This window comes from Panicum virgatum, chromosome 3K (assembly GCF_016808335.1).
Source record: "Panicum virgatum strain AP13 chromosome 3K, P.virgatum_v5, whole genome shotgun sequence".
NCBI lineage: Eukaryota > Viridiplantae > Streptophyta > Magnoliopsida > Poales > Poaceae > Panicum > Panicum virgatum.
Genome location: NC_053138.1, coordinates 3,957,821 through 3,983,176, shown reverse-complemented (window position 1 = coordinate 3,983,176; position 25,356 = coordinate 3,957,821). Strand labels below are relative to the sequence as shown.

General features: G+C 46.4%; 3 protein-coding genes across 3 annotated transcripts; 1 reads left to right on the top strand and 2 right to left on the bottom strand.

Moving 5' to 3' along the window:
- The first annotated feature begins 14 nt into the window (after positions 1–14).
- Positions 15–1,569, top strand: LOC120696900 (thioredoxin M-type, chloroplastic). The gene is made up of 2 exons (XM_039979930.1): positions 15–883; positions 1,016–1,569. Exons 1-2 carry the CDS (start codon positions 697–699, stop codon positions 1,351–1,353), a joined length of 525 nt encoding a protein of 174 aa, XP_039835864.1. The 5' UTR covers positions 15–696; the 3' UTR covers positions 1,354–1,569.
- A 623-nt stretch (positions 1,570–2,192) lies between these two features.
- LOC120696898 (transcriptional corepressor SEUSS-like) lies at positions 2,193–9,195 on the bottom strand. The gene is made up of 9 exons (XM_039979924.1): positions 7,444–9,195; positions 7,235–7,354; positions 7,000–7,048; positions 6,688–6,902; positions 6,111–6,179; positions 5,916–6,010; positions 4,548–4,641; positions 4,268–4,337; positions 2,193–3,643 (listed from the first exon to the last, which is right to left on the bottom strand). Exons 1-9 carry the CDS (start codon positions 8,578–8,580, stop codon positions 2,724–2,726), a joined length of 2,769 nt encoding a protein of 922 aa, XP_039835858.1. The 5' UTR covers positions 8,581–9,195; the 3' UTR covers positions 2,193–2,723.
- An 8,937-nt stretch (positions 9,196–18,132) lies between these two features.
- Positions 18,133–22,827, bottom strand: LOC120696897 (BTB/POZ domain-containing protein At2g13690-like). Its single transcript, XM_039979923.1, has 2 exons — positions 22,122–22,827; positions 18,133–19,533 (listed from the first exon to the last, which is right to left on the bottom strand). The coding sequence occupies exons 1-2, from the start codon at positions 22,719–22,721 to the stop codon at positions 18,610–18,612; spliced, it is 1,524 nt and encodes a 507-aa protein (XP_039835857.1). The 5' UTR covers positions 22,722–22,827; the 3' UTR covers positions 18,133–18,609.
- Between the last annotated feature and the right edge of the window lie 2,529 nt (positions 22,828–25,356).

The window sequence follows — 25,356 nt, the reverse complement described above, 5'->3', positions numbered from 1 at the left end:
GAGCTCGTCGTCGCAGAGGAGCGGACCACCGGATGTGGGGGCAAAAAGAGGAAGCTCGGCGCCCGACGACGCCGCCTCCGGAGAAACCCGGCGAGACGGTGGCCGGCGGCGAGGGGACTTTGGCGGAAGAAGAAAGAAGTGGGCGAGGAGCTGGCAAGAAGGGAAGGGGCGGAAGCGGACAGGAGGAGCCGGCAAAACAGCAGCCCGTTTGATCCGTGTCCTATCTCTCTGTTTGTCCCCATCATTTTTGGAGGAGATTGTTACTTAGACCTACTCCGTAGTATATACTGCTGTGCATAAAGAAAGATGGACCTTATAATTCTAGCCAGAGCCAACAAGAGGCAGTATCATCATGTACTAGTTCTAGGTTTACTACCAGTACGATATTTTGCCTACTAGATCTTTTAGCATGTATAGTACTCGAATTAGAGATGGCCCAAGCCCGACAGCAGAGCAGAGAAGTGGTGCCACAAAAAAAAGGACAACCCATTCCTACGCAGGAGCTGAAAAACACCTCCTCATCATATCCACATGCAGACCCGGAGGCCCTGCCCACCTCACAAGTCACAATGCCACCCCAGCCGTGCTCCCAAATATCCACCCGACCACCCAATGGCACGCGACTCGGGCAGACAAATCCTATCCTCCTCCACCTAGTCACCACAGTCTCTCCGCGCGCCGCGTGAGCCGCCAACGATGGCCCTGGAGACGTGCTTCAGAGCGTGGGCGCTGCACGCCGCCCCCGCCGGCGGCAAGGACAGGCTCGCCGTCGGCAGCAGCTTCGCGCCGTCCAAGCGGGCCGCCGCCGCGCCGCTGTCCGTCGGCCGCGTCGCCACGCGGCGGCCGCGGCACGTCTGCCAGTCCAAGAACGCCGTCGACGAAGGTACGTGTTCCGATCGATCGATGCCTTGGCTTTTAGTAGATTAATTCCACGGAGCACGCAGCAGCAGCCTTGCGCTTGCGCAAGCTGACCCTCCTCCGTTACTGGTTCCGGTGTGGTTGGCCGGGGGTGCAGTGCTGGTGGCGGACGAGAAGAACTGGGACGGGATGGTGATGGCGTGCGAGACGCCGGTGCTGGTGGAGTTCTGGGCGCCGTGGTGCGGGCCGTGCCGGATGATCGCGCCGGTGATCGACGAGCTGGCCAAGGACTACGCCGGCCAGATCAAGTGCTGCAAGGTGAACACGGACGACTGCCCCAACGTGGCCTCCACCTACGGCATCCGCAGCATCCCCACCGTGCTCATCTTCAAGGGCGGCGAGAAGAAGGAGAGCGTCATCGGCGCCGTGCCCAAGACCACGCTCACCACCATCGTCGACAAGTACATCGGCAGCTCGGGAGCCAGACAACTATAAATACATACGTGTCCGTGCTCGCGCGTACACACCATGTATGTGTATCTCTTGTTTCGTAGCAAGGATGATGATGCGATAACTCAGGCAGCCGTCTGCTCCTGCTCCGTTATACTATGTCCAATCCAACTCCATTAATTAGTTTCGATCGGTGCATGATTTTCACAGTGAATATTATAAATCAAGTCATGCATGTCATCATTGTGTATATTATTATTATTATTTGTTACTGTATTACCAGCACCGCTAATATGTAATGCAATCCCACTCGCAAATGCCCTGCTTGTAGCGGCTGTTGCATGTCCTGGACTGGGCCCCGTTTGCGTCGTAAAAATTTTGAAAAGACATTTTTTTATATTTAAAGTACTAAACATAAACTAATTATAAAAATAATTACAGAACTCGTCTGTAAATCGCGAGACGAATCTAATGAGCCTAATTAATCCGTCATTAGATGTTATTTACTGTAGTAATACTGTAGTAATTTAGCATCTAATTACAACCTAATTATGTTCATTAGATTCGTCTCGCCATTTACAGACAGCAGTCGCAATGTGTTTTTTATTTCGTCTAGATTTAAGTCTCCCGGAAATTTTTTTTTGGAATTTTGGTTTTTGCAACCAAACACTGCGCTGGACCTATGCCTGCTGTATGTCCTGAACCTATCAAGAAAGATTCGTACGCAAGCATGCTGTCACGCATGGAAGCACTTCAGAACACAACACCGCTCCAAGCGAGGATTTGGTGTTCAATAGAGTGAACAATGCTATGCTCGTACCAGCAACAGGCCAACCTGCTGGTCTAGAACAGTCAGCTGAGCGATCAAAAACTCACGATTCAAATACTGTCAGAATTTTTCTGATGCTTTCCACTAGTAAATAACTGATTGTACATAGTACAGCACAGCTACAATGAGATTCCTGGCCATCAAAGCCAGTACACATGCTTTCACAACTTCCGGGGAGCCATGGTACACCAGAGTACAGACTGGAAGAGAAAAATCATGTCATCCAACCCGAAAAAACAGGGGAAAGACGCTGTCATCTTCCCCCAGTTTGGAATCCAACAAGCACTCGCCCCAACAAGGGCGAGTGAAGGCAGGCTCTAATTCACGGCTCTCATTGGTGGGATCGCCTAAGCAGACACAAAATTCCACAGGCGAAATACAAAGGAACGCAGCCATACAGACAGTTGTTGTGACATGTACCGATCACCGCTAATGTTTCCTTCTGCTGTAACATGTAGCATGCACCATCAGTAAAGCACCCGCCACTTCCGAGGGAGGGCGGGTCATGGCAATGTAACTTTTCTGTTGTCAGTGATGAACCCAGTGAGGATAACTGTATCATATCAGATGTGAGCCTCAGCTCACTCTATTGGGATGACTTCCAGTCATATTGAAGGTTATTGAAGCTATTTGCAGCTCTGAGGCCCCCAAGTAGTTGGCTCCCTATATCATGCTGCTGCTGCTGCTGCTGCTGGTGGCTCAGCTGCGTCAGGTCATGCGCACTGTGGTTCATCCCGGTTCTTCCATTCATCGCCATCCCATTATTCCCCATTGCTGTTCTCATCGATTGACCGATGCCTCCCATAGCCCCATAGCCCATTCCATTCATCCCAGGGTTATTTGTCATGGGGTTACCAACAAAGGAGTTAACCCCGTTAAGACCGGGAGTAATTGTGTTCGCTCTCTTCATATCACCTCCCACCGGTCCAACACCATTCATTTGAGATTGCATCATCATCTCTTGCAATATCCTCTGGACTGAGCTCTGTGACTCATTTGGTTCAGGTTCCTGAGGTCGACTTGTAGGTGTTTGCATAGGAGGCAGGTTTGAGGACATGGTCGGCGAGTTCATCTGGCTTGAATGCTGAGGAGCAGGCATCATGTTGCCATTTGATGCCGAGGGTGCTGGTGAAGGAAAAGATGCTTGTGGATTTGATTGCATAGAATTTGTCGAGTTCGCCTTAGCAACTGAAGCATTGTTTCCACCATTATACAGACCATTGCCACTGCTTGTTGGATGATCTTGTCTGCAATTTATTGAGCCTTGGAGGAGACCAACAACAGAAGAAGAAGATGGTGCAGAAGTAGATGGTGCACAGTTGAGTGAATTGTTTGATGTGGCATCACCATTGCCAGAGGCAGAAACCTGCATTCCAGTTGCAGGAGCAGAGTTTTGACCACTCTGATTTGAATTCTGAGGAACAGGTTGTTGCTCCTCAGGTTGCTGCGGTGGTTGAAGGGAGCTAATCGCTGGAGCCCCCCTTCGAGGGAATTTATGCAAGCTATCTGGAAAGAAAGAATGAACATGTTGATTTGTTAAAAACCAGAAGAAACACGCAGTAGCAGCATTTCTTAAGGCTTGCCATGTTAGAAATGTCGAAAAAGTTCCCATACTCATGCATGCCAAATTGTATCCAAGTTTGAATAACATAATGGCCAGTAGTATGTTTCATTTCTTTTTCCTCTGGACAAAAGCCATGAGAAAAGATACGGAGATCTGATTAGGTACAGAGACATACAAAACAAAGATGTGATGACCTAGCAATTGTCCACATTGTTTAACTATCCTGCTTCTATGTTGGAACATCACACATCCCAATACTCGCAGGCTAGTATCACAAATGTATGGGCTGCAAAAAAATTGAAACTGAACTGTTTTTTTTAATGTAATTGGATCAAAACAGCAGAAGCTACATGTGATTAGGATGCCTCAGAATCTATGGTAAAACAGATATATCCTCATGAAATCTATGGCAAATGGCTAGAGGTTGCAGAGTATGGGTGTGAGAAACTCAGAATGTGGGGCATTGATATAAATGACATTCTTTCTTCATATTGGAGAAAGTTCTGTTCCAAAGCAAGAATATATTAAGCCACAAGAGTGGGAGATAAAAGAAAGTAATGCCTCACCTATTGGACCAGACCCAGTCTGCCTGCTGTAATCAATTAAGTCTTTCATACAATTGACGACCTCCGCAATCTGAGTATCATCATTTACACAAAAAAAGATTGGTCAGGGAGATAGCATCACTTAAAGAGGGAGACGTCATAAAAAGAAGATGAAGCTAAATCTAAGTGGTCGTGTAGGATCATGTGGAGTTCTGGACACAGATTGCAAGACAGTAGGGCATAATTATAATTATTAACTGAAACAAATGAAACGCATAAGGACTCATGAAATAGTCAGTACCTGGAGGCAGCGGACATATCTTTTTGTGTATCCTAAATCATTCACCAATGGCACTTCCAGTGCCTTAGCCAACTGGCGAGCACAAGCAACAAACCTAGTACAACATTTTAGTGTGTTAGAACAATTAATATGAACAAATAAATGATCAACCAGAAGTTGCGGAATTAAAGCAATAGGGCAGAAGTTGCGGAATTAAAGCAATGACGCACACATACCAAGACAAGCAGAAATCATTAATTGGGAAATAAAAGCAGTTCTCTTAACTCAGGGAGTTAGATGACATCAAATGTTGGTGTTTTGTTGCCATACTAGATTATAGGAACAATTAGTGTTTGTTAATATTTAGCCAGTACAACATAGATGAACATCCTGTGGCTAGCAGGCCAGTGACTTGCATGGCAAGAAATCATTGCACGTTATATTGTTCATGTAGACTGTACCATCCCGGGGGTCCAGAGCTACTAGAGCCCCAAATCCGATGCATGATACACCATTACTTGTGGTACTCATTAATATTCTTGGCCCATTACAAACAATCAACTTGGCACCAAGAAGACACAACAGTTCAGACTACAAACCAGTAACAATTAACAGTGATGCCGTATTACAAAAGGCTGATGCATACAAGAGCCACCACTTAAAGCATAAAATGTTGGCTACATAGATAGAAACAATATAAGCTAGGTAGGTGTCCAAATGCCATAGAAAATATGGGACAGTTCGATTTTTGTACAATCCTTACGTTAAAGGTAGTTCAAAAATTCAAAAGCAACAGGTTTAGTTTCTCATTGCAGTATAGTGGTGTCCCTGTTTCCACTAAGTTTTAAGAACTTTCTGACTCCATGTCTGTATATTAGTGTTGACTATTTCCTCATGCAAATGACATGCATGCTATAAAAAGGCATAACACAGTATGCATGAGATCATGGGCATGCAAGTTTTAGTTAACCCCCCCCCCCCCTCTCACACATGGCAATGGAATTAGAAACACTAGATACTCGCATGCACTAGTAGTTTTTTCAAATGAATGTATGTGGCATTGAAATCATAATTCAAATAGGACTCCAGTTTCTTATTAAGAAAATATAGCAAACAGAAAAGAAAAAAAAACCGGTTCTACTACGAGATTTCAACATACGGTCGATGTATTCAGAGGTACAAGCACTAGAAACACAAATGCTAGAATGCAAGTGGCAAAATATTTCAAAGATCAACAGACAATGCTCCACAATTTTGGATAGATAAGATCAGCATAGCTTTTTTGGGAGACGGGATTACTAAGCTCCAAACAAAAGCTTAACTAGAATTGAATTTGATCAGAATTTGAAGTTCAAAAGCACAAGCACAGCAAAGAAAGAGTGTCCTTACGAGTTACAATTGTTCTGCATGTCCTGATTTGAGAGTGATGCTGAATTTTGAACGGATGACTGATACTTTTGCACTACAGCACCAAGTTGACTGACCTACACAAAAGGATCAGGTGGATAAAATTAAGTCATCCATGATCAAAATTCACAATGCAGCTACAAATTGCAAGATCCATTATGTTACAGAAAATGGTACCTGTGGTATGATTGATCTTCTAGGAATAAGTTCCTCATGACGCCTGGCACAAAACTCCCATGATGCTATCTGATGTGAGCACACACAGCATTTTAGCCAATGGGATTAAATCTATTGATACTTTAAAGAATTACTCCCACCCTACATAAATATACATCATCTTAGGCTTTTTTTTCTTTATTCACAAATGTATGTCATTGAGTCATTTTATGTTTGGAGGTGGCTTTGCTATTAGGCCTTCCCTTGAAACCCTTCCGCCTTCCATAGACAAAAGGCTAATTTACAGACTTTCAAATTATAGTTGTATTACTACAATGCATTTTCAAAGTAAATGCAGGCACGCAATGGCAGCACAAAAGGTTGCATATATAGTATGAAATTTTAGCAACTGCATTAAATTAAAAGCATCTCTCTTAAATTAGATGTGAAGGAAAAAATGCACTGCTATTCGATAAAATTAATAAGCTAAAGTGGTAGTATGAAGCAGACTATAATTTAGTTTACCGTAGAATGCCAAAAAAATTTATTGGAACACTATTATGAAAAATAACTCAGTATCTCAACTAAAGAATATTACCTTGAGGTCTTGGTTGAAAACAATTCTTAAATGCCCCTCACGAACTACACGTAATTGCTCAAAGACACTCTCCTGGATTGCCTTGGTATAATCCAAAACAATCTGTCCAGATGGATTCTGGGACTCCCGCGGCATGTCAACATACAGAAGCTCCTCAAGTGTACCACTGGCATATTTGATTTGACACAGCCGTGGCAAGACCTCAACCGTAGTTTCTATAATAGGCAGGACATTGTCAAACAGTAGTGATGTATAATTGCACAGAAACAGAAAACATTTAGGAGGCCAGATTAAAATCACAATTATACCCACCAAAGCCTCGTCCTGGCTTCCTATTGCATATCTCACAATGCCAAACATCCTACAACATAAAAGGCATTACACAGCTTAAAATAAGAATCCAGCAGGCAAAACTGCAGTATTTTATGCCACCCCTGATTTTGCACATTTTGAACAGTAGGCTATTGCTTCCTATAGCGAACGTAACAAATACTCATGATATGAAAACAGACACCAGCCTATATTTATTGTCAGAGGAATCCAAAACCTGAGGGAAAACTCCAGTAGTTTGGCGACCATTTCCGTAGAGAGAAACACACCACCGCTTCTTGGCACTTGGGGCAAAGTATTCATTGACAAAGTTTCTCCAGTACTCAATGTTATTGTCCTGTAACAAGTAACATAATTTGTATCATAAGTATCCATCTAGGTTGTAATAACATCACCATCTGTTTGGAACAAACATTGAGGGTTTACCTGTGGCCTGTTTTGCTGATGATACATGTAGTGTGTCAATCTCTTTGCACAGGTTCCTGGTTCATATGCTGGTGTTTTACCCGTTCTCATATTTAGACTTTGTTGACGAAGCAACTGCTGATGTTGTTGTTGTTGTTGCTGCTGCTGCTGCTGCTGCTGCTGCAATTGGTTTCTCTGCAACGGCAAGTTCTTGAGAATCTGCTGCTGTTGTTGCTGTTGCTGCTGTTGCTGCAGATGCAGGAACCGCTGCTGCTGCTGTAAGAGGCTCAACTGAGCAGCTGCAACCTGAGGGTTCTGCTTAGACAGCTGCAACATATGTTGTTGTTGCTGCTGCTGCTGCTGCAGGAACACTGATGGATCCGAGCTTTGGTGCTCCATCTTGACAGCACCCAAGCCCCTCAACGCTTGCAGCTGCGGCTCAAGCTTCACGCCACCACTGGAACTGCGCAGCATCTGCGCGGGACCATTCTGATCAGGCTGCCCCATCTGCTGCTGCTGCTGCTCTAACTTGACCCCGCCCAAGACACCCCCATTCTCCATCTTCACCGGAGGCTGCGGCTGCTGCTGTGTTTGTGGCAACATGTGCTGCTGGTTGTAGGGCATCGACATTTGCTGTTGCTGCTGGTGCTGATTCTGTGAATCTTGTGTAGCGTCCATCTGCTGCTGGTGCTGCTGTATGTTATCGCCGCCAAGCTGGTTACCCAAACTGCCCTGGGAGGAGGACGGGAACGCCATGGAATCCGGCCCTCCAGCGCCAACCAAATCGCCAACACCATCAAGCCCTCCTCCTCGGTGGTGGTGGTGGTGCTGCTGCTGCTGCAGGCCACCCATCGGAAGGCCGCCAGGCATTGCCCCCGTCCCCCCATTCCCATAGGACTGCTGCCGGGTGAGCAGCGACGCGACATTGGCGGCGCCCGCCAGCAATCCGGTCCCGGCGGCGCCGTACTGCGTGCGCGGCGAGACGAGGGACGCGAAGGGCGACTGGGACGGGAGCACGCCGCCGCCCATCCCCATGCCCGGCTGGCCGCCCCCGCCCCCGCCGGCGCCGGCGCCGAGGAGGCTGGAGCTGGTCCGCAGCAGCGAGGCGCCCACCTGCTGGCCCGGGCCCATCGGGTTGGGCTGCCCCGACGGCACCATCCTCCGAGAATCCAGGCCGGGGAGACCGCGCCTCTCACTCCGCGCAGCGGGACCACTCGAGATCCGCCGCGCGCCGAAGCATCCGCCGGCGCGGCAAATCTACCGCGGGGTTGCCGCCGCCGCACCAGCGGAGGAGAGAAAAATCGAGCGAGGCTGAGGCAGCACCAGCCCCCTTGCAAATCCACTCTGGAACCGAGCGAGCGAGCGAGCAGCGGCGCGGATTGCAGCACGGCCGCGGCCACCGGAAGGGAACTCAGCAGGAGGCGCGGATTAGCCGGCGGGCAGTGGATACCAGCTCCCCCAGCAGCGGCTCCGTCGCGGAACGAGGCAGCCGCGACCGGAATTCCGCGCCCGGCGCCTGGTCGATCCGAGCGAGTCCCACGGCCGAACCCCGCCGATCCGGTGCGTCAATCCTCCGCGGCAGCGCGCGAGACAACCGAGCCTTCCCGCACTCAGGCGCCGAGATGGCGCTGCCGAGACGAGCTGGGCTCCCGCACTCCCGCGAGCGGCTGCCCTCCGACGAGAGAAGGGATGGAGAAGGGAGAGCAGGAAGCGGAAGCGAACCGAGCTGCGAAGGGAAGGGAAGGGGTGGAGAGAGAGAGAGAGAGAGAGGGGGGAGAGAATGCAGTAGAAAATCCTGCGACTCGGGTGCGTGTGTGCGCGTGTCCATGGGGCCCAGTCCTTGCGGACGTCAAAAAACTCCACAAACCGCATTGGATTCCGCCAGGGTCCGCGACCCCGCCGCCACCCCACACCCCGCGCTCGCTGCCGGGCGGGTCCAGAACGAGCGGGGCCCGCGCGCAGCGACTGTGAGGAGCTACTGGGCCCCGCGGGTGGGTTCCGTTTCGTGTCGCCCTCGCTTTTCCGGCGCTGCGGCAGCCTGCGGGGGTCGTTCGTGTTTGTGTGTGCGGGATTTGTTTTCTCTCCTCTCCTCTCTTCTCTTCTCTTTTCCGCCGCTCTGCGTGTTGTGCGCGAGCGAGCGAAGGGGAGCCGAGATGAGAAGCTCCGTCGCGAGAGGGGGGAAGTCAAAAGGGTCGCGTGCCGCGTCGGACGCAGCGCGGCGCCGGTGGCGGACGCCGGCGCGTGGGGTCCGCGGGGAGGTGGGCCCCGTGTGGGGAGATGCTGTCAGTGGCGTGGGGGGGATAATTGGTGGGTGAGCGCAGCCGCAGCAGGGCAGGGACGGACGGTGGCGCGGCGCGTGACGGCAAGGTGGTGTTGCCTCTGACGGGGCGCTCAGACTCAGAGCGGGGTGATGGGAGCCGTCACGTCCGCCCAAGACTAGTCCCAGTCGGCCGCGCCGTGTGAACGTGCCGCGGCGGTCGCTCGCTCGCTCGCTCCTGCTCTACCACTGGTACTACTACTACTAGTACCTGCCTAGCACGAGCTATCGAGCAAGCCCAGCACCGTGCGGCCGGCTCGGCGGTTGCAAGGCGCCCTGCCCCCGCCGCGCCGTGCAGGTAGAATTCGAGGACAGAGCAGCTTCGGATTTGTATCAATTTGACCGTTAATTAGAGGTATTAAATTATTTTAATTTTTAAAATCAATTTCAAAATCTTTTCACTAGGAATCGTAAAGAATTTAATTAGGAATCGTAAAGAATTTAATGAGACATTTGACCGCGTGATTAGAGGATATTTACTGTAGTATCACTGTATCCAATCATCGATTAATTACTGTCATTAGATTCGTCACGAAAAATTACACTCATCCCTAAAATGTTTTGCAAAAAGACTTCATTTAGTACTTCATACATGTAAGATTCTCTTTTTGACAATCGTGCGCCAAGATCAACCAAACAAGGTCATTCTTTGCTAGACTTTGGTCTTTTGTCAAAAAAAAACGGAAGCGCACTTTTGAGTTTCTGGTTCAACTTTAGGATATATTCATATTCATACTCCGCGATTCATATGATTGCACCGTTTTAAAAAAAATGACTCGGCCGCTTTTATCTGTGGAGCCACGAGCCATAGCGAAAGGATTTGGGCCCAAGCTAAAATTTGGCACTTCCTATAAATTGAGCCCAGTACATGATTTGGGTAGGGTTTTTTTTTCTCTACTTATCGTAACGATATTCATTTTATGCTCAATTTAGAGGGCACGATCGCAGCGCAACTAAGAGTGCTGGTTTTGTCTACTTCCCAAGGACAGCAAGTTTATGACGTTGCACAAAATAACCATGTCATAGCTATATTTTATCGGCACATTTGTAAAATCGTACAATCTTGTTTCCATTCTTTACTCAGAGAAGGTAATAAACTGCAATACTTGCAAGAGTAAAATATCACTCTGCATTGCCTAAATATCTATCAAGGTGCTCAAAAGTGGGATTAGCACTTTATAATCCATAGAAGAAGGGGGGACGACGTTCTATAATAAGATGCCGGAAGGTAGAGATTCTTGCAATCACTCTGTTTGGCTGGCTGTGGCTGGTGCTGATTTATTGAGAGAGAGAAAAAAAAAGCACTGATGTGGCTAGTGTTGGTTTGGCGTGAAAAAAATATTGTTGGCTGATTGAAACATTTCACATCTAGGTCCTCATTCATACGCATAATAATATTAATTTACATCACCCATAAAGAAAAAGCAGGATCATTCGTTGGTTATTTTACAACAAAATAGGCAAGACATCCTGCCAAGTAGGCATGGTTCTTCCGTGATGGGGATCAGCACTATCACTAACCAAAGCAGCAGGATAGTAGAGCTCAGCATGCATGCGAGTACGCCAATACCCAAACACAGGATCATCGCATTGGGTTATTTTACAACAAATAATATTAGGTAAGACATCCTGGCAAGTCGTAGGCATGCATATGGTTTTCCCGTGATACTGTAGGGATCACCACTAAACTATCCAAATCAGCGGGGCAGTAGGGCTCCGCATGCATGCCCAGTACACCAATGCCCAAACTAGCAAGCCTGAGACGAGATTCAAGTAGAGCGTCGTCCCAAGCTGGAAAAGAAAAACACTCACGACTGTTCCCATGATACTTCTCCTGGTCGGCGTTGGTGGTGGATGACGGTGGAATATAGAGACGTCGTCCGACGGGGAAGGCGTCCCTGCTGGGCGCGAATTCGGAGCAGGTGGATGAGGAGCCTGCAAATTATCCTCCAGAGGGCACCCGCCACAGAGGCCAGCTGCACGGAGAAGAAGAAACGGACTGGCCTGGTGATGAGGTCCCCCAGCAAGGGAATCTCTAGCGCCTCAGCGACGAGCCGGGCCCGGGCTCTAGCGAGGAGCCCGGTCCCGACGACTTGGTGCTGCTCTTGAGTTTGCAACTGCAATGCCGTGGATGGAGAGGTCGGCGGAGGTGGTGAGACGGCCAGGGCCAGGGAGGAGGAGTAGGCGCGGCGCCAAGTGGGAGCCGGCATGGCGGCGAGAGCAGGAGAACGAAGGGATGACTTGAGGGGAGGTGCGGGAGTGGCGGTGCTTACGCTGGTCTCCAGCAGCTCTTTTTTCCGGATGCTGATTCTTCCATAGACGGGGAAGACTCTGCAGCAGAAGAAGAGCAACAAGAGGCTGATGAGCAACTTCTTCGTGCCGGCCGACATTAGCTGCTGCTGGTGGTGGTGGGAGGACGACGGAAGCGGCCGCGAGCTGCTGCGAAAGGAAGGCAAGAGGGGAGGTGGAGGAGGGAGGAGACAAGGCAGTAGAAAAGCTCAGCTCGGGGTCGGGGTAAAAAAAGCTCCACAACCACAAATCGCGTTGGATTCCGCCGCTGTTGCGAAAGCTGCGAGGGAGGGAGGCTCGCTCTGCGGTGACAGTCGTCGGAGCTGGTGAAGGAGAAGGGAGTGATGGGAGAGGGGCGGAGAGCCGTCACGTCCGCCGACGAGTGCTCTGTTCCTCGCCCGCGCGCGCGCCGTGGAACGCGGCGCGGCGGTCGCTCACTCGCTGGACTGGTTGCAGGTGCCCAGAGTGAGGTTGTGTTTAGTTAGCGAAAAGGTTTGTATTTTTGTAGCGGAGCATATTTTGTTGTTATTTAATAAATAATATCTAATTAAGAATTAATTAAATTTAAAAAATCTATCTTATGTTAATTAGTTAGACTATAATTAATTATTTTTTCAACTACATTTAATATTTTATGTATATATACGAACATTCGCTGTAAGTGAAGTGTCGTTGACGGGTTGACTGGAGCAGAGCTTGCTTGCCATTGCAGCTTTGCTTGTTGTGTGCTCACGTCACACCTGGGCCTCTCTTCCTGATGAACAATGCATGCAGCGTTCAAGAAATATCATCACAGCCAACTAATGTTCGAGCAAGTTTCAAGCACTATCCTCTATGGCCTGTTCGTTTTTCTTTTCCCGACTTATTTCGATTTGTATTGACTTATTTCTTCACATAGTACTATTAAATCAGCCGAAATCAGCCGTTTTTTTAAATCAGCCCAACAGCCCCTATGGCTCTACCGCTCTATCCTAACGATTCGGAGCAATTCATCAGCAGCTGATCCGGCCGTCCGCTTGATGGAGGATTCGTCCGTCGGCGGCCTCGCGTTGAAGAAGAGCCTCGGCATCGACACCCTGAGAAAGCTGCCTCGGCCTCGAAATCTGGCAAAGAAGAAGCCTTCTCCATCGATAGAAAGGGCCCACATTATCAAATGCAAAACAAAAAAAAATGCTAGTTGGTGGCTCTGCACGCATTCTCTCTTGGGAGCACGGCATTGCATGGGTACAGGGAGCTCATGTCGCGGTTGCAGATTCCCTCACTCCGTCATCATGAAACCTGCCTGCTATGTTCATCGTATACCTGTGCATCCGTGTGAACGCGCCGCGGCGGTCGCTCGCTCGCTCCTGCTCCTGCTCCTGCTCTACCACGTACTGGTAGCACGAACAGCCTAGCGCCCTGATCAACTTCGGTGTGCCTTCTTTGCGAGACTTTTGGATCTTCTGTCCAGAAATGGGAAACGCAATTTATAGTTCTAGCTAGATTTTTAGGATGTAAAAAATCACTCCCTCCGTCCATAAAAAAATATAACTCTATAGCATTCTTCACACAAACCAATAATATGTATGTACCTTTACTAGAGTATTCTCTAACTAAACATGTTGTGGTTGAATCGCAACTCTTCTGTTCGATTGTTCCTTATTAGATGGCGGGAGAGCACCGTGCTATAACTCTTTCTGCTCTGCAAGTGGGTCTGGAGCCTTATGGGACCAGGGGTAGAGCCAGTGGACGAAGCCACCAAGTCACCTCTATATCACAACGTTGTCACCTCCGCACATGAACGGTGTCACACACGGTGGTTTCTCATTGTTTCTGCATAAAATCATCGACATGAGCTGAGGTCAATGAATACATATAGCTCCGCGCCTGTGTGGGACCCATGTGACATTTTTTGTTTAGCTCAAGAGTCTTGCTGTGTTCGGTTCCCACAAAATTTCCAAACTTTCCATCACATCGAAACATTAAATATAGCAAATGACACATGCATTGAGTACTAAATGTAGGTAAATAAAAAAACTAATTGCATAGTTTTGATGTACGTTGCGAGACGAATCTTTTGAATCTAGTTAGGTCATAGTTGGACAATATTTACCACAAACAAACGAAAAGTACTACAGTGCTACATTATTTTTCAGCGCTACAGTGTTTTTGTGGGAACTAAACACAGCCAGACTGGGTATTATGTACGGCGGAACATCTATCCGAGCTCACTTGTCTGTACTCGGTCAGTGATTTTTTCACTAAGTCATCATTATACTTGGTAATGCTTGTAAAAAGGAGGTCACACACTAGCTGGTGTATGCTAGAGTTACATTCTTTTAGGAATAACTTTTAAACTCTAGAGTTGCATTCTTTCATGGACCAGAGAGCAGTATGAATCTCTTGGTGATTCATATGATTGACGCACCGTGTAAAAAATTGACTTTGGCTACTTTGTCTGTGGAGCCACGAGCCATAGCGAAAAGGATTTGGATCCCGTTTACTATGCAGCTATAGCTAAAATTTAGCACTTTCTAAATTTAGCCCAGCACATAACTTTGGGATTATTTTCCTCTTCTTTCCCGTACGGACGTTCATCTTATGCTAACAACAAGGTCCATGAATGAAATATACTTTGCAGTGTATGAGTATGACAGTACAATTAGTGGTGTTTTTGTCCAGTTCCTAGGACACGAAGTAAGTTTATGACGTTGGACAAAACAAAGCCTCCGCTCCGTTTACTTTTGATGCAATCCTCTCCTTCCATTCTGTCAAAGATAATAAACTGCCATACATGCAAAAGTAAAATATCACTCTGCGGTAGTGCGGTATTTAGATATAAGATAGTACAGGGTGCTCCAAAATTAATTTATCTGACCAAGTGTAAGCAGAACCATATATCATAATCTATAGCAAAAGAAAAAAAAATCACATTATTCTTTAATACGATGGCAGCAAGCAGAGATTCTTGCAATATTAGTAATAGCACCTCTATAGGTCATAATAACTTTTCATTCATACGCATAATACTATATTTAGATCACCCATACGGAAATGCAGGATCATTAGGTTATTTTACAACAAAAGATAAGACATCCTGCCAAGTAGACATGGTTCTTCCGTGATAGGGATCACACTAACAGAGTCTAGGATAGTAGAGCTCCCTCCTAGCACTATAGCAGTAGAACCACACACACACACGACTAGTTGAAATTAATTAATAATATAGAAAGAGCTAGACTTTTTTTTCTACGTGCAGGACACATGCTTCTTGTTCTCAAAGCAGCAGCCATAGGCGGCCTCCTGCAAGGGCTTCAACTGAAACGGTGTGAGCAACATGGAAATATAGCAAAATTATTAAGAAGACTAGATCGATATGATTCTCTAGTCAACTAATTTAATTCTGAGTTAAAAAATTATACTGCCTGGGAGGGAATTAGCTGAAACGATGAGTCTGCTTCGTTCAAGGTTCATGAGGGTGGTACCTCCTCGTCTTCTGGTGCCAAAGCCTGATGAGGTAGGTGGCAATGCTGCGGCTAGCTACCTCCATAACCATTGCAAGTGGAGTGAGAAATTCCGCCAGGAGAGCGATCGGCACCGAGGCCCTGGCGTTCGGCATGCATGCCCAGAACACCAACATCCCAACTAGCGTGCCTGAGACGAGAGCGTCCAAGACTTTCTCCCCAACCTGGCCAAGAAGAACCCTCACCTCTTCCCATGGTCCTCCTGCTCGGTGGTGGATGCCGCCGCCGCCGGAATATAGAGAGGTCATCCAAAGGGGAAGGCATCCCGGCTGGGCGCGAAGCCGGCGGATGAGGAGCCCTCAAATCGTCTGCCAGAGGGCACCCGCTGCAGCGGCCAGCAGCACCGAGACGAGGACACGGACTGGCATGGCGATGAGCTCCTCCAGCGGGACTAGGAGATTAAATGGACCCAGGGGGCCAGGGGTAGGGGTACTTCTATCACCACGGACACAGGGGGGAGCCAGGCCCTGGCTCCGGCGAGAAGCCCGATCCTCCCGCCGACTTGCTGCTCTGGAGTTTGCAATTGCAATGCCATCGACGGAGAGGTCGGCGGAGGTGGTGAGGCGACCAGGGCCAGGGCGGTGCCGCGCGCCTCTCCGTCGGTGCCGAGGGCTGGCAAGTTCGACATCGCCTCGGCTGGGAGCGAGGAGGCGCGGTGGCGAGTGGGATCAATGTGGGGCGGCATGGCGGCAAGAGGAGGAAGGGGCTTGTGGGGAGGTGCGGGAGTGGCGGTGCTTACGCTGGTCTCCATAGACGGGGAAGAATGTGCAGCAGGAAGAAGAGGAACAAGAGGCTGATGAGCAACTTCTTCATGCCGGTCGACATTGGCTGCTGCTGCTGCTGCGAGGACGATGGTAGAGAATACTGCTGCTCGATTGCGTGTGTCCCCGACTCCCCGGGGTAAAAAAATGCTCCACAAACTGCAGTGTGAACGCGGCGCGTTGGTCGCTCATACGCTGAACTGGTGTCAGGTGCCCAGTGACGGGTTGACTCGCGTAGACGCTTGCTTTCATGCTTTGCCTTTGCTGTTGTGTGCTCACACCCGGGCCTCAGGGCCTGGCCTCTCTCTCTCCAATGAACGATGCAGGCTATAGCCGTGTAGGCAACTGAAACTGTCTAGGCGTTCAAGAAATATCTCTGCCAAATACTGTACGAGCAAGTTCCAAGCACTATCCTCTATCCTACCAAGCAGCGATTCGGAGCAATTCATCCGCAGCGTCCCGGGCCGTCCACCTGATCGATGGAGGTCGTCGTCCGCTCGATCGAGTTACCGGCGGCCTGGCACAGCGTTCGCTTCATCGAGAGAAAGGGATGGCCACGTTTGGGACGGCTCTCAGCAGTTCGGGCTCCGCTGCGCATAATACTGTAGCACCACTATTTATTGAAGACACCGAAACCCGATTTGAGTGGCTCCGCCGGCTCTGTACTACAGTGACGCTACCGTGTTGGAGCCGGAGCCGGCGGGAGCCCTCCCAAACAGGGCCATAGATGAAGAGCCCATATTTTCAAATGCAACAAACTTGCTAAAAAAACCATGCTAGATTGGAGGCTCTGCATTCAGCATTCTCTCTCTCTTGGCCTGGGAACACGGCATGCATGAGCACGGAGTTCATGGTTGCATTGCAGATTCCCTCACTGCATCATCTTGAACAAGTGCATCATCTTCAACAAGTTTTGTTATGCCTCATTTAAATGCACGTGTAAAGTTTTTAAAATGAAATCTTTTCACATTTAAAATATTAAATATAGATTAATCACAAAACTAATTATATAACTCGTCTGCAAAGTACGAGACGAATCTAATGAGCCTAATTAATCTGTCATTAGCATATGTTAGCTACACTATAGCAATTTAGTGTCTAATCACGATCTAATTAAGTTCATTAGATTCGTCTCGCAATTTACTAGCAAATTGTTCAATTGGTTTTTTATTTCATCTAAATTTAATTCTCCATACATGTGCCGCAATATTCTTTTAGAATTTTGAATTTTAGATCTAAACAAAGCCTTAATGTGTGTTAATCATCTGGCCCCAGTAGGTGTTCATGCATTTCATTAAATTTAATTCTTCATACATGTGCCGTAATATTCTTTTAGAATTTTGAATTTTGGATTTAAACAAGACCTTAATGTGTGTTAATCATCTGGCCCCGGTAGGTGTGCATGCATAGCTCCAGTTGGTGGCTCTGCATCAGCCAGGAGACACGTGTCCAGTGGTTGGCTGCTTGCTCTGGGTGATGACATTCCAGCTGATAGCTACAATAAGCCCACAACCAACTCCTGGCCCACTGGAACTCAACGCCATTCCGTGCGTTGTATGGCATGTCCACCTGGCTCAACCTTAAAGAATCCTCAATTCATCAGAAGAAAGAAAGAAAGATCCAGCCGCCACGCCAATCCCATCCAGGCATGCATGAGGCAATATAAGGCCACGAGAAACCAGGCTGGGAATAATTATGCCTTTCCAAAAACAAAATAGTATTACAGTTCTGGCATTTGGCCCCACAGAAACGTGTGCCTTGCCAAATGCCAACTTAGCATGCCAATTCCCCTTCAAAAAAAAAAACTTAGCATGCCATTCTAGCCACAATGGATATACGGTGCCAAAAACAAACAAGCACAAAATTCAAGAAAAAGTACATGTTGCCATGGTACCATATGATGACACTATCCAATCCAGGAAAAAATCAAGCAGACATTTACATGGTAGTGATATGTACAAATACAGATGGCATTTCTGAAGCCAAGATGGATCTCTGTCCCAAGACAGAAAAGCTCCATCTCTCCTGCAGCAACGGCTGCATGTAGAACTCTCTTACGACCCTGATCAAATTCAATCTTATTAAACAGATTGCACCAACACTACTCATCCAGTGCAGCTTGTCAACAGTCGCAGCTGATATATGCACAAAGAATGCGCTCCTTGCATCTCTGGACAGCTAAAGAATTCACATGTACAGATCAGCCAGCCTTCGTCAGGAAACCTGGCACACCAGCTATACCATATGTCATAGCAGCATAAACAAATCACATACGCATGCACACATTCAGGCGATGAATTGCAGGACAGAAACCCACTCAGCTACTACTACCTAAGGATCTTACAAATGACCGCCGCCACCAGACCTGGAAGGCCCTCATAAGGTTCGGGCATTCCCGGCCTTGCCCACTGAATGCCTCGAACCACTCCATTAACAGCATCTGCTGCTGCGCCAACGTGAGCGTCAACAGAGCTTGCCCGATTCCTTCCTCCAGGGTCATCACATTGAGGCCCTTTGGATACCTCCGGAGCCAACCGAAATCTACCAGCATTGGCCTGAACCAGGCCTGAAAGAAGCTGAACCTTTTGTCCCCAGTACAATGGAGCTTCCCATTCCCCATGGCGATAAAAATTGTCGCTGAAATCCGGCTGAGTTCATGACGTACCATTGGCGACACTTGCTCGTGCATGCTTCTTAGTGCCTTTTTGTTGGCCCATGCATCAACAAATTCCTCTCCCATCTGCCAGTCTATTAGAATCTGCAGCAACCAGTTGGTGTCCTCAACTAACTTGTAGATTCCCTCAAGTGGTCCTTTTCCAACTGACGAAATGGAGGTTTGATCAGCAGGGACCAAATCCGAAGATTCGTCAAATAATCCCACCAGAGAATTCAGGCAAGCATGGCAGATACAGTAAATGCTCCTCTTGTCCAGCTCTTTATCTCCCTTTATGTAGACAGAGGACTTTGACAGGATACCATTGACTAAATTCCGCAGCTCTTTCCGAGCATTATTGTTGGTCCCCTTTGTGATGGAATCGACTAGTTCAACTACCAGTTCTGCAGATGAGGTGGGTCTTTGTGGCTGTAACCTTGCCAGCAGATTTCTGAAAGCTGCTTTGTACGAAGAATGCTGAGAAAGCAATTTCTTTATTATGTCCTCTTCAGATTCATTCCATGGAACAGCCTCAAGATACTTTAGACAGTTGTTAACTCCTCTGTCAAACATAAGTGACAAGGATACCTGAGAAATTTGTTTAGGCAATAAGCAAAAATGTTTAGAATAAGTTACAGGAAACTAATTCACAATTAAAAAGTGGTAAATCTAATGCAATAATGGCATAAATTTTTCTCTATAAAAGTACACTTCACAGAATCTGCATTGCCTTCTGTCTACATGTCAGATATTTCCAAAATGGTAGAATGGATCATTACCACTCTTGAAGATCATATGGAAGTATTTGAGAATACAAAAGTGGATCCATTATCATCATGGTTGCTGTTGCAAATCAACTGCACAATATGTAGCTTTCAGGTGCCATACTTATACTAGAAAACTTGCCATCACATGTTAGTGAAGATCTCAAGCATGAGGCAGATAGGCCCCTTTTGTTACAAGGAACACTAAACCTCACACTCTTTTAAGAAAAGTATCTTCAAAGAGCGAATTGTACCATGATGTCTTCAATTGGTGAAACTACCAAGCACAGCACTGAGTGTGTCTTAGTTTCTATGTCTAGCAGTTTTTGTTTCAAGTTTGAGTTACTTTGTTTGTTTTTATGTAATATCTACTTTGTTGTAAGAACCTTTGCTTCTCCTCCTTAAATAATTTGGCAGTGCTCCTGCAGTATTTTTCAAAAAAAAAGACAAAATTGGATCTGTGACACCGAAGGGAGCAGGAGGAACAGGCGGCGGGCGCAGGGGCAGGGGTGGAGGCGACGGCGGGTGCTGCTGACGGCACACGAGCAGAGCAGGGTGTAGGCTGGGTCTGAGTTTTCACTCAGATCCAGCAAAGGGCAATGAAGTCATTTCACATGGGCCAGTGGAATAAAAAAATAGAAAAGATGGCAAAGGTAACGGAAGTTGACAGAATGGTATATTTCTAAACGGAGGGATCTTTCGCTGGTATTAATCTGTACCCGGACGGTTCGACGGTAAATTTCTGAAACGGTGATCTTTTGGTGTCACAGATCCAATTTTGCCACACAAAAAAACGACCAAACTCAAGGAAATAACTCTAAAGTTGTATCCCCCAAAGGGTAAATATCAATGGGTGGGCACATGTCTACAATTGGTGTACAAATCAGTAAACAAACTGATGGGACTTCCCTAAACAGGAAATGTCAATCTCCAACAAGAATTTCAAGATTGGTTCTCCTGTTCTTAGGGATACACGATATAAGATATTGATCCAATCATATAGTTGTCTTAGAATAAAGCAGTCATTTCAATTTCATTCTTAGTAATTCACTAAACACCAGCACATTCTATATTAAAATAAAGACAGGATGGAAGACAGAGGAAACTTAGTCAATTCAGCAGGCTACCCAAACTTAAATGAACACCAATATTTAGGAGTTTGCTTGACTTATCTAATGGCCCAAGTGTACGATGCAAACTCAACACCTAGTGCAAGTGGAAGCAAGGGTGTAACTTCCTCAAACTTGCAGCGATAAGCATTTTCTCAGAGGTACATTCCAGAGTGAGGAACAAAATACCCACTCCCATTACACAGCCACAATTAACTGAGGGTCAAATCTTTTGTACCATTTCAGGTGCCAACAACCAAATTAACTAATAGACAAGAAGCGTAATTAATATCTTTAATTCGTCAAATATGAAGAGCATTTCTTTGGTTGACCTGCCTTTATTTCCCAATAACTCGAAGAGTACCATGTTCTAGAACATGAGATGGTTCAATAAATTTTAAAAATGTTTAGCAAGATCCCTATTATCACCACATTAATGGTACCAATGCTGCATCTACAGTGAGAGATTCGCATCAATAGAGCGAGCAGCTAACTCTGAAAAGTGCAGAAATAACAGCACTAGTCTCATGTAACAAAAATCCAGAAATTCCGATGGTTTTAAACATACTGAGATAGCAGAAAACATATTGACTTCTGCTTTAATCCAAAATAATAATAATCATGAAAAGTTGGTTGAATCATAATATAAATGTGAAGACAAGTACAATACGATAAAGCTAAAACACTCGGAATTTTAAAACTGATGGACAAAAAAATAAGAAATGTCGTCCAAACAGTGGCACGAAAACAGATTGGAATTTTTTTGGAAAGGAAAAAAATGATATGATGGTACAGAATGAAGTTGGAACTTAAAAAGTAGCTGCTTTAATGTTTGTAAATGGAAGATGCTCTAACGAGGGAAATGAGGAAAAATATCAAAACTGGAATGCACTTTAATGATTTTACAATCCATGCTTTACCTGTAGTGTACTCATTTAGCCAACAAGAAAACTCAGCAGAATATGATGTAATGATGACACCAACAGCATGGTTCCATGACAAATTTACAAACACAATGAACAGTGTTGCTTGCAGGTTGTTCAAGGATATAAAGCCCGTATCTCTCTACTATTCCAATTTGAGCACCAACTAGGAAATAACGCAACCTCTGTATATTAATAGTTACCAGATTCTAAAAATAGGTGAATACTAAAAGTAGCACTCTGCACTACACTAGATTAACACCACAGTAAAACTTGCAATCTTTCCGAAGATGCGGAAATTCATGAACAAAGCAGCCATACTCAACAACTAAAGAGTAAAATTTGCGATGAAACCAACAACCTGGGGGCAGAGAGCTCACCTCGAGAGCGCCGATGGCTCGCGCGACGCCACCACGAGCAAGCCGCCTCATCGCAGCCGTCTCGTCTTCGTCTTCCAGCATCATCTCCACCACCTCCCTGAAGGACTCCACCTCGACCTTTCCTTCCACCGCCACCTCGCTGCCTCGTCCCCGAAGAACCTTCCTCACCACCTTGCTCTCCCTGCGCACCCTCTCCACCTCTTCCACCTCCAAGACCACGCCTTTATCAACCAGTCTCAGACGCAGCGTTTCCCTCGTCCTATCCACCGCCGCCGCCGCCGGCGGGGGCGGCGGAGGCGGCGGGCACTTGGTGACGGACGACAGCCGCGCGGAAACACACGAACCCGCGGCGGCAGCGAAGGATGGGTCATCGATGGGGGATACGCGCCCCGGGGAGCGGATGCGGCGGGAGAGCGGCGGCGCGAGCTGGTGCGGCGGCTTGGCTCGCGGCGGCGCGGGGAGGGGGCTCCGGCTGGCGGCCGCGGTGGATGGGTCGAGACCGAAGGAGCAGCACCAGGGCTGGCGCGGCGGGGGCGCCTTGCGGCGGCTCCGGCGGCGGTGCGCGGTCGCCGCCGGCGACGCGCTCGTCGTCGTCGGCATTTGGGTTGGCGTATCGGCCGGAGGAAGCGGACCGGGAGCACGCTATGTAGGTGCGACCGTGCGAGCTGTGAGGAGTTTGTTTATGTGGCGATATTTGCTAGGTGGCATCGCAAGTGTACCACCAAGGTTGGCTACATAGGTGCCCGAATTATGATGACTGTGATTGTTCATAAATCATAAGTTGGGACGGTACTAGATTCCAATATTGGGTACATCTTACTATTACTAATTAGAAACTTTTTTTAACTTTCTAGGTGAAGCCACCTAGGATCTCAGGTAGACAGTCTAAAAAAATAAAAAAAAATTCTACAAATTATCACAAAAATCAGAAACATCCGATCATCAATTGACAACTCTAATCATAATAGCCATTGGATCTGTTATTTTTTCTAATAAATTACTCATATTTTTCATTATAAAAATAGACTAAAGTAACCTCCTAAACATGTATTTAAATTACCCACCTCTGCCATAATAAAAAATAACCTAAAGTAACCCCCTAATCTTCATCATCAATTGACAACTCTAATCATAATAGCCATTGGATCTGTTAGTTTTTTTCTAATAAATTACCCATATTTGCCATTACGAAAATAGACTAAAGTAACCCCCTAAACATATATTTAAATTACCCATCTCCGCCATTATAAAAAATAACCTAAAGTAACCCCTTAATCTTCATGTAAATTACCCACTTATGCCATTATAAAATAATATCAAATAACCTCTTAAGTTTTTATACATGTTATCCAATGATAATATAATAAAAATTTAAAATAAACCCAAAATCTGAATCAAAATTATATTATTATAATAAAATATTAACGCGCATAAATATAAAATTCTAAATTACTATTTCTATTATTATTAATATATTATTTATGTTATTATTTATATAAAATACTAACCATAATGTGTGTGTCGCCATATATTCATGTATAAGAGAAGATATAAGAATACTAATTTTCATGTTGTTCACATAGCTCAAACAAAGTGTTCAATTGAATATATATCAAACACATATGGATGTGTGATGTAAAGTGAGAAAAATATTAGTAACTAAACCTATCACAATTATTACAATTACATAATGATAAATATGTATCTTTACGATATTAAATTAGAATATTTAATTGATCAAAGGAACGTGAAATAGATAATTATTATATATCTCTAACTAGCCCGTGCGGGAGCACGGGTTGATAGACTAGTCATGTACTAATTATAATGAAATTTATAGTTGATTCTTCACCATCATAGGAAGTATTAACTGAAAATAAATGCCAAGGGTATTTTATGATGACAAAGTTGTGGTTGTGGTCACAAAGAAATGAATAGAAGCAACTGTAGTTTCTCATTGTTGGAATATTAAAAAAATATGTTCTTTTACTTCAGCAAGCTTAGATTATAGTAATTTGATTTTATCTAGTGAATAGATCTTCACTGTATGTATACATACATTGAGGTTAATCATCTATCATTAATTAAACCAACTGGCTTGGACTGCAAATCCCAATCTTGGAGGTTAAGGCTATGCTTAGTTTATCTCTTGTCGTTGATTCCAAGCAAAGTATCATTTTTAAACTTAGATCCCATGAAATTACGCAATCAAGTACGTGTTAATGTGCTATCGCTCTTGCAGTTAGCTAGATTGAATGCATACTGATTTACCAATTGATTGAAAGTGTGATGCTCATGAGGAACAAGGTAGATACCCTCGAGGAAATGGGACAAGATCCTAAATGAAGAGGATGCATATTACCTAACTGAATCTTACAACTTAGATACTGCCATTGAATAATTGCTGATGAGTTTTAGGCACGATGCCAAGACACCTGCATTGTCATAGTACTCAATGTTATTTTAAAATTTATTACTTTTATTGTGCGCACTTAACAATGCTTACATTGTTTGCCACCTACATTTTCCGGAGAACAATCTAGTTAGATTGCTAGCAATGTCATATAAGATTCGATGTTCTCGATATGTTACTAAAATACAGATGTCGTGGGATTTCTAGGGTACCCACAGTCGGGTGGCGGAACGCACCCGCCTGTTCCCAGAGAGGGAGTGCTCGGGAAGGTACTAGGCGGTTAGGCTAATCTAGCTCTGAGATAGGCACACAAGAACACGCGATCTAGAGTGGTTCGGGCCGCCGGAGCGTAATACCCTACATCCACTGGGAGAAGTTTTGATCTCTGTTGTGTATAAATCTATCCTCTGCCGGGCCTTGGCTCTCACCCAGCCTGAGTTTTTCTTCTAGCGGGCGCCCCCTTTTATAGACCAAGGGGTACGGACACATAGGACGTTGGGGCCCCGACAAGTGGGCCCAACGTGACTGTGCAGCATACTGCGCAGAGTAGTCAAATGGCTACAGTGGTTACGAATCTTTCCTCCGATACGCTTCCATGCCCTGCTAGCCCTCTGACGAAGGGTGGTCTTCTCTTGTCCCGTCAGCAAGGTGCCCGTCGGGGGAACGTAGCTTGCGGCGCGACCTGTTGAGGCTACTATGTAGGCGTCATAATGGGTGAAGCCGAGCCGTCGTATCCACCTGTTATGACAGACTGACAGGCGCGGCGTGGGCGGCGCTAGCAGCCCCACTATGTACCTTGGTAATACGCGATCAATAGTGCCC

Excerpts from the sequence above, each read along its gene's own strand:
- LOC120696898 (XM_039979924.1), bottom strand. The coding sequence starts at position 8,580 with ATGGTGCCGTCGGGGCAGCCCAACCCGATGGGCCCGGGCCAGCAGGTG. Across the intron at positions 7,049-7,234 it reads CTACTGGAGTTTTCCCTCAG|GATGTTTGGCATTGTGAGAT; the intron begins GTTTTGGATTCC and ends TTTATGTTGTAG. Across the intron at positions 3,644-4,267 it reads GACTGGGTCTGGTCCAATAG|ATAGCTTGCATAAATTCCCT; the intron begins GTGAGGCATTAC and ends CTTTCTTTCCAG.
- LOC120696897 (XM_039979923.1), bottom strand. The coding sequence starts at position 22,721 with ATGCCGACGACGACGAGCGCGTCGCCGGCGGCGACCGCGCACCGCCGC. Across the intron at positions 19,534-22,121 it reads GAGCCATCGGCGCTCTCGAG|GTATCCTTGTCACTTATGTT; the intron begins GTGAGCTCTCTG and ends CAAATTTCTCAG.
- LOC120696900 (XM_039979930.1), top strand. The coding sequence starts at position 697 with ATGGCCCTGGAGACGTGCTTCAGAGCGTGGGCGCTGCACGCCGCCCCC. Across the intron at positions 884-1,015 it reads CAAGAACGCCGTCGACGAAG|TGCTGGTGGCGGACGAGAAG; the intron begins GTACGTGTTCCG and ends CCGGGGGTGCAG.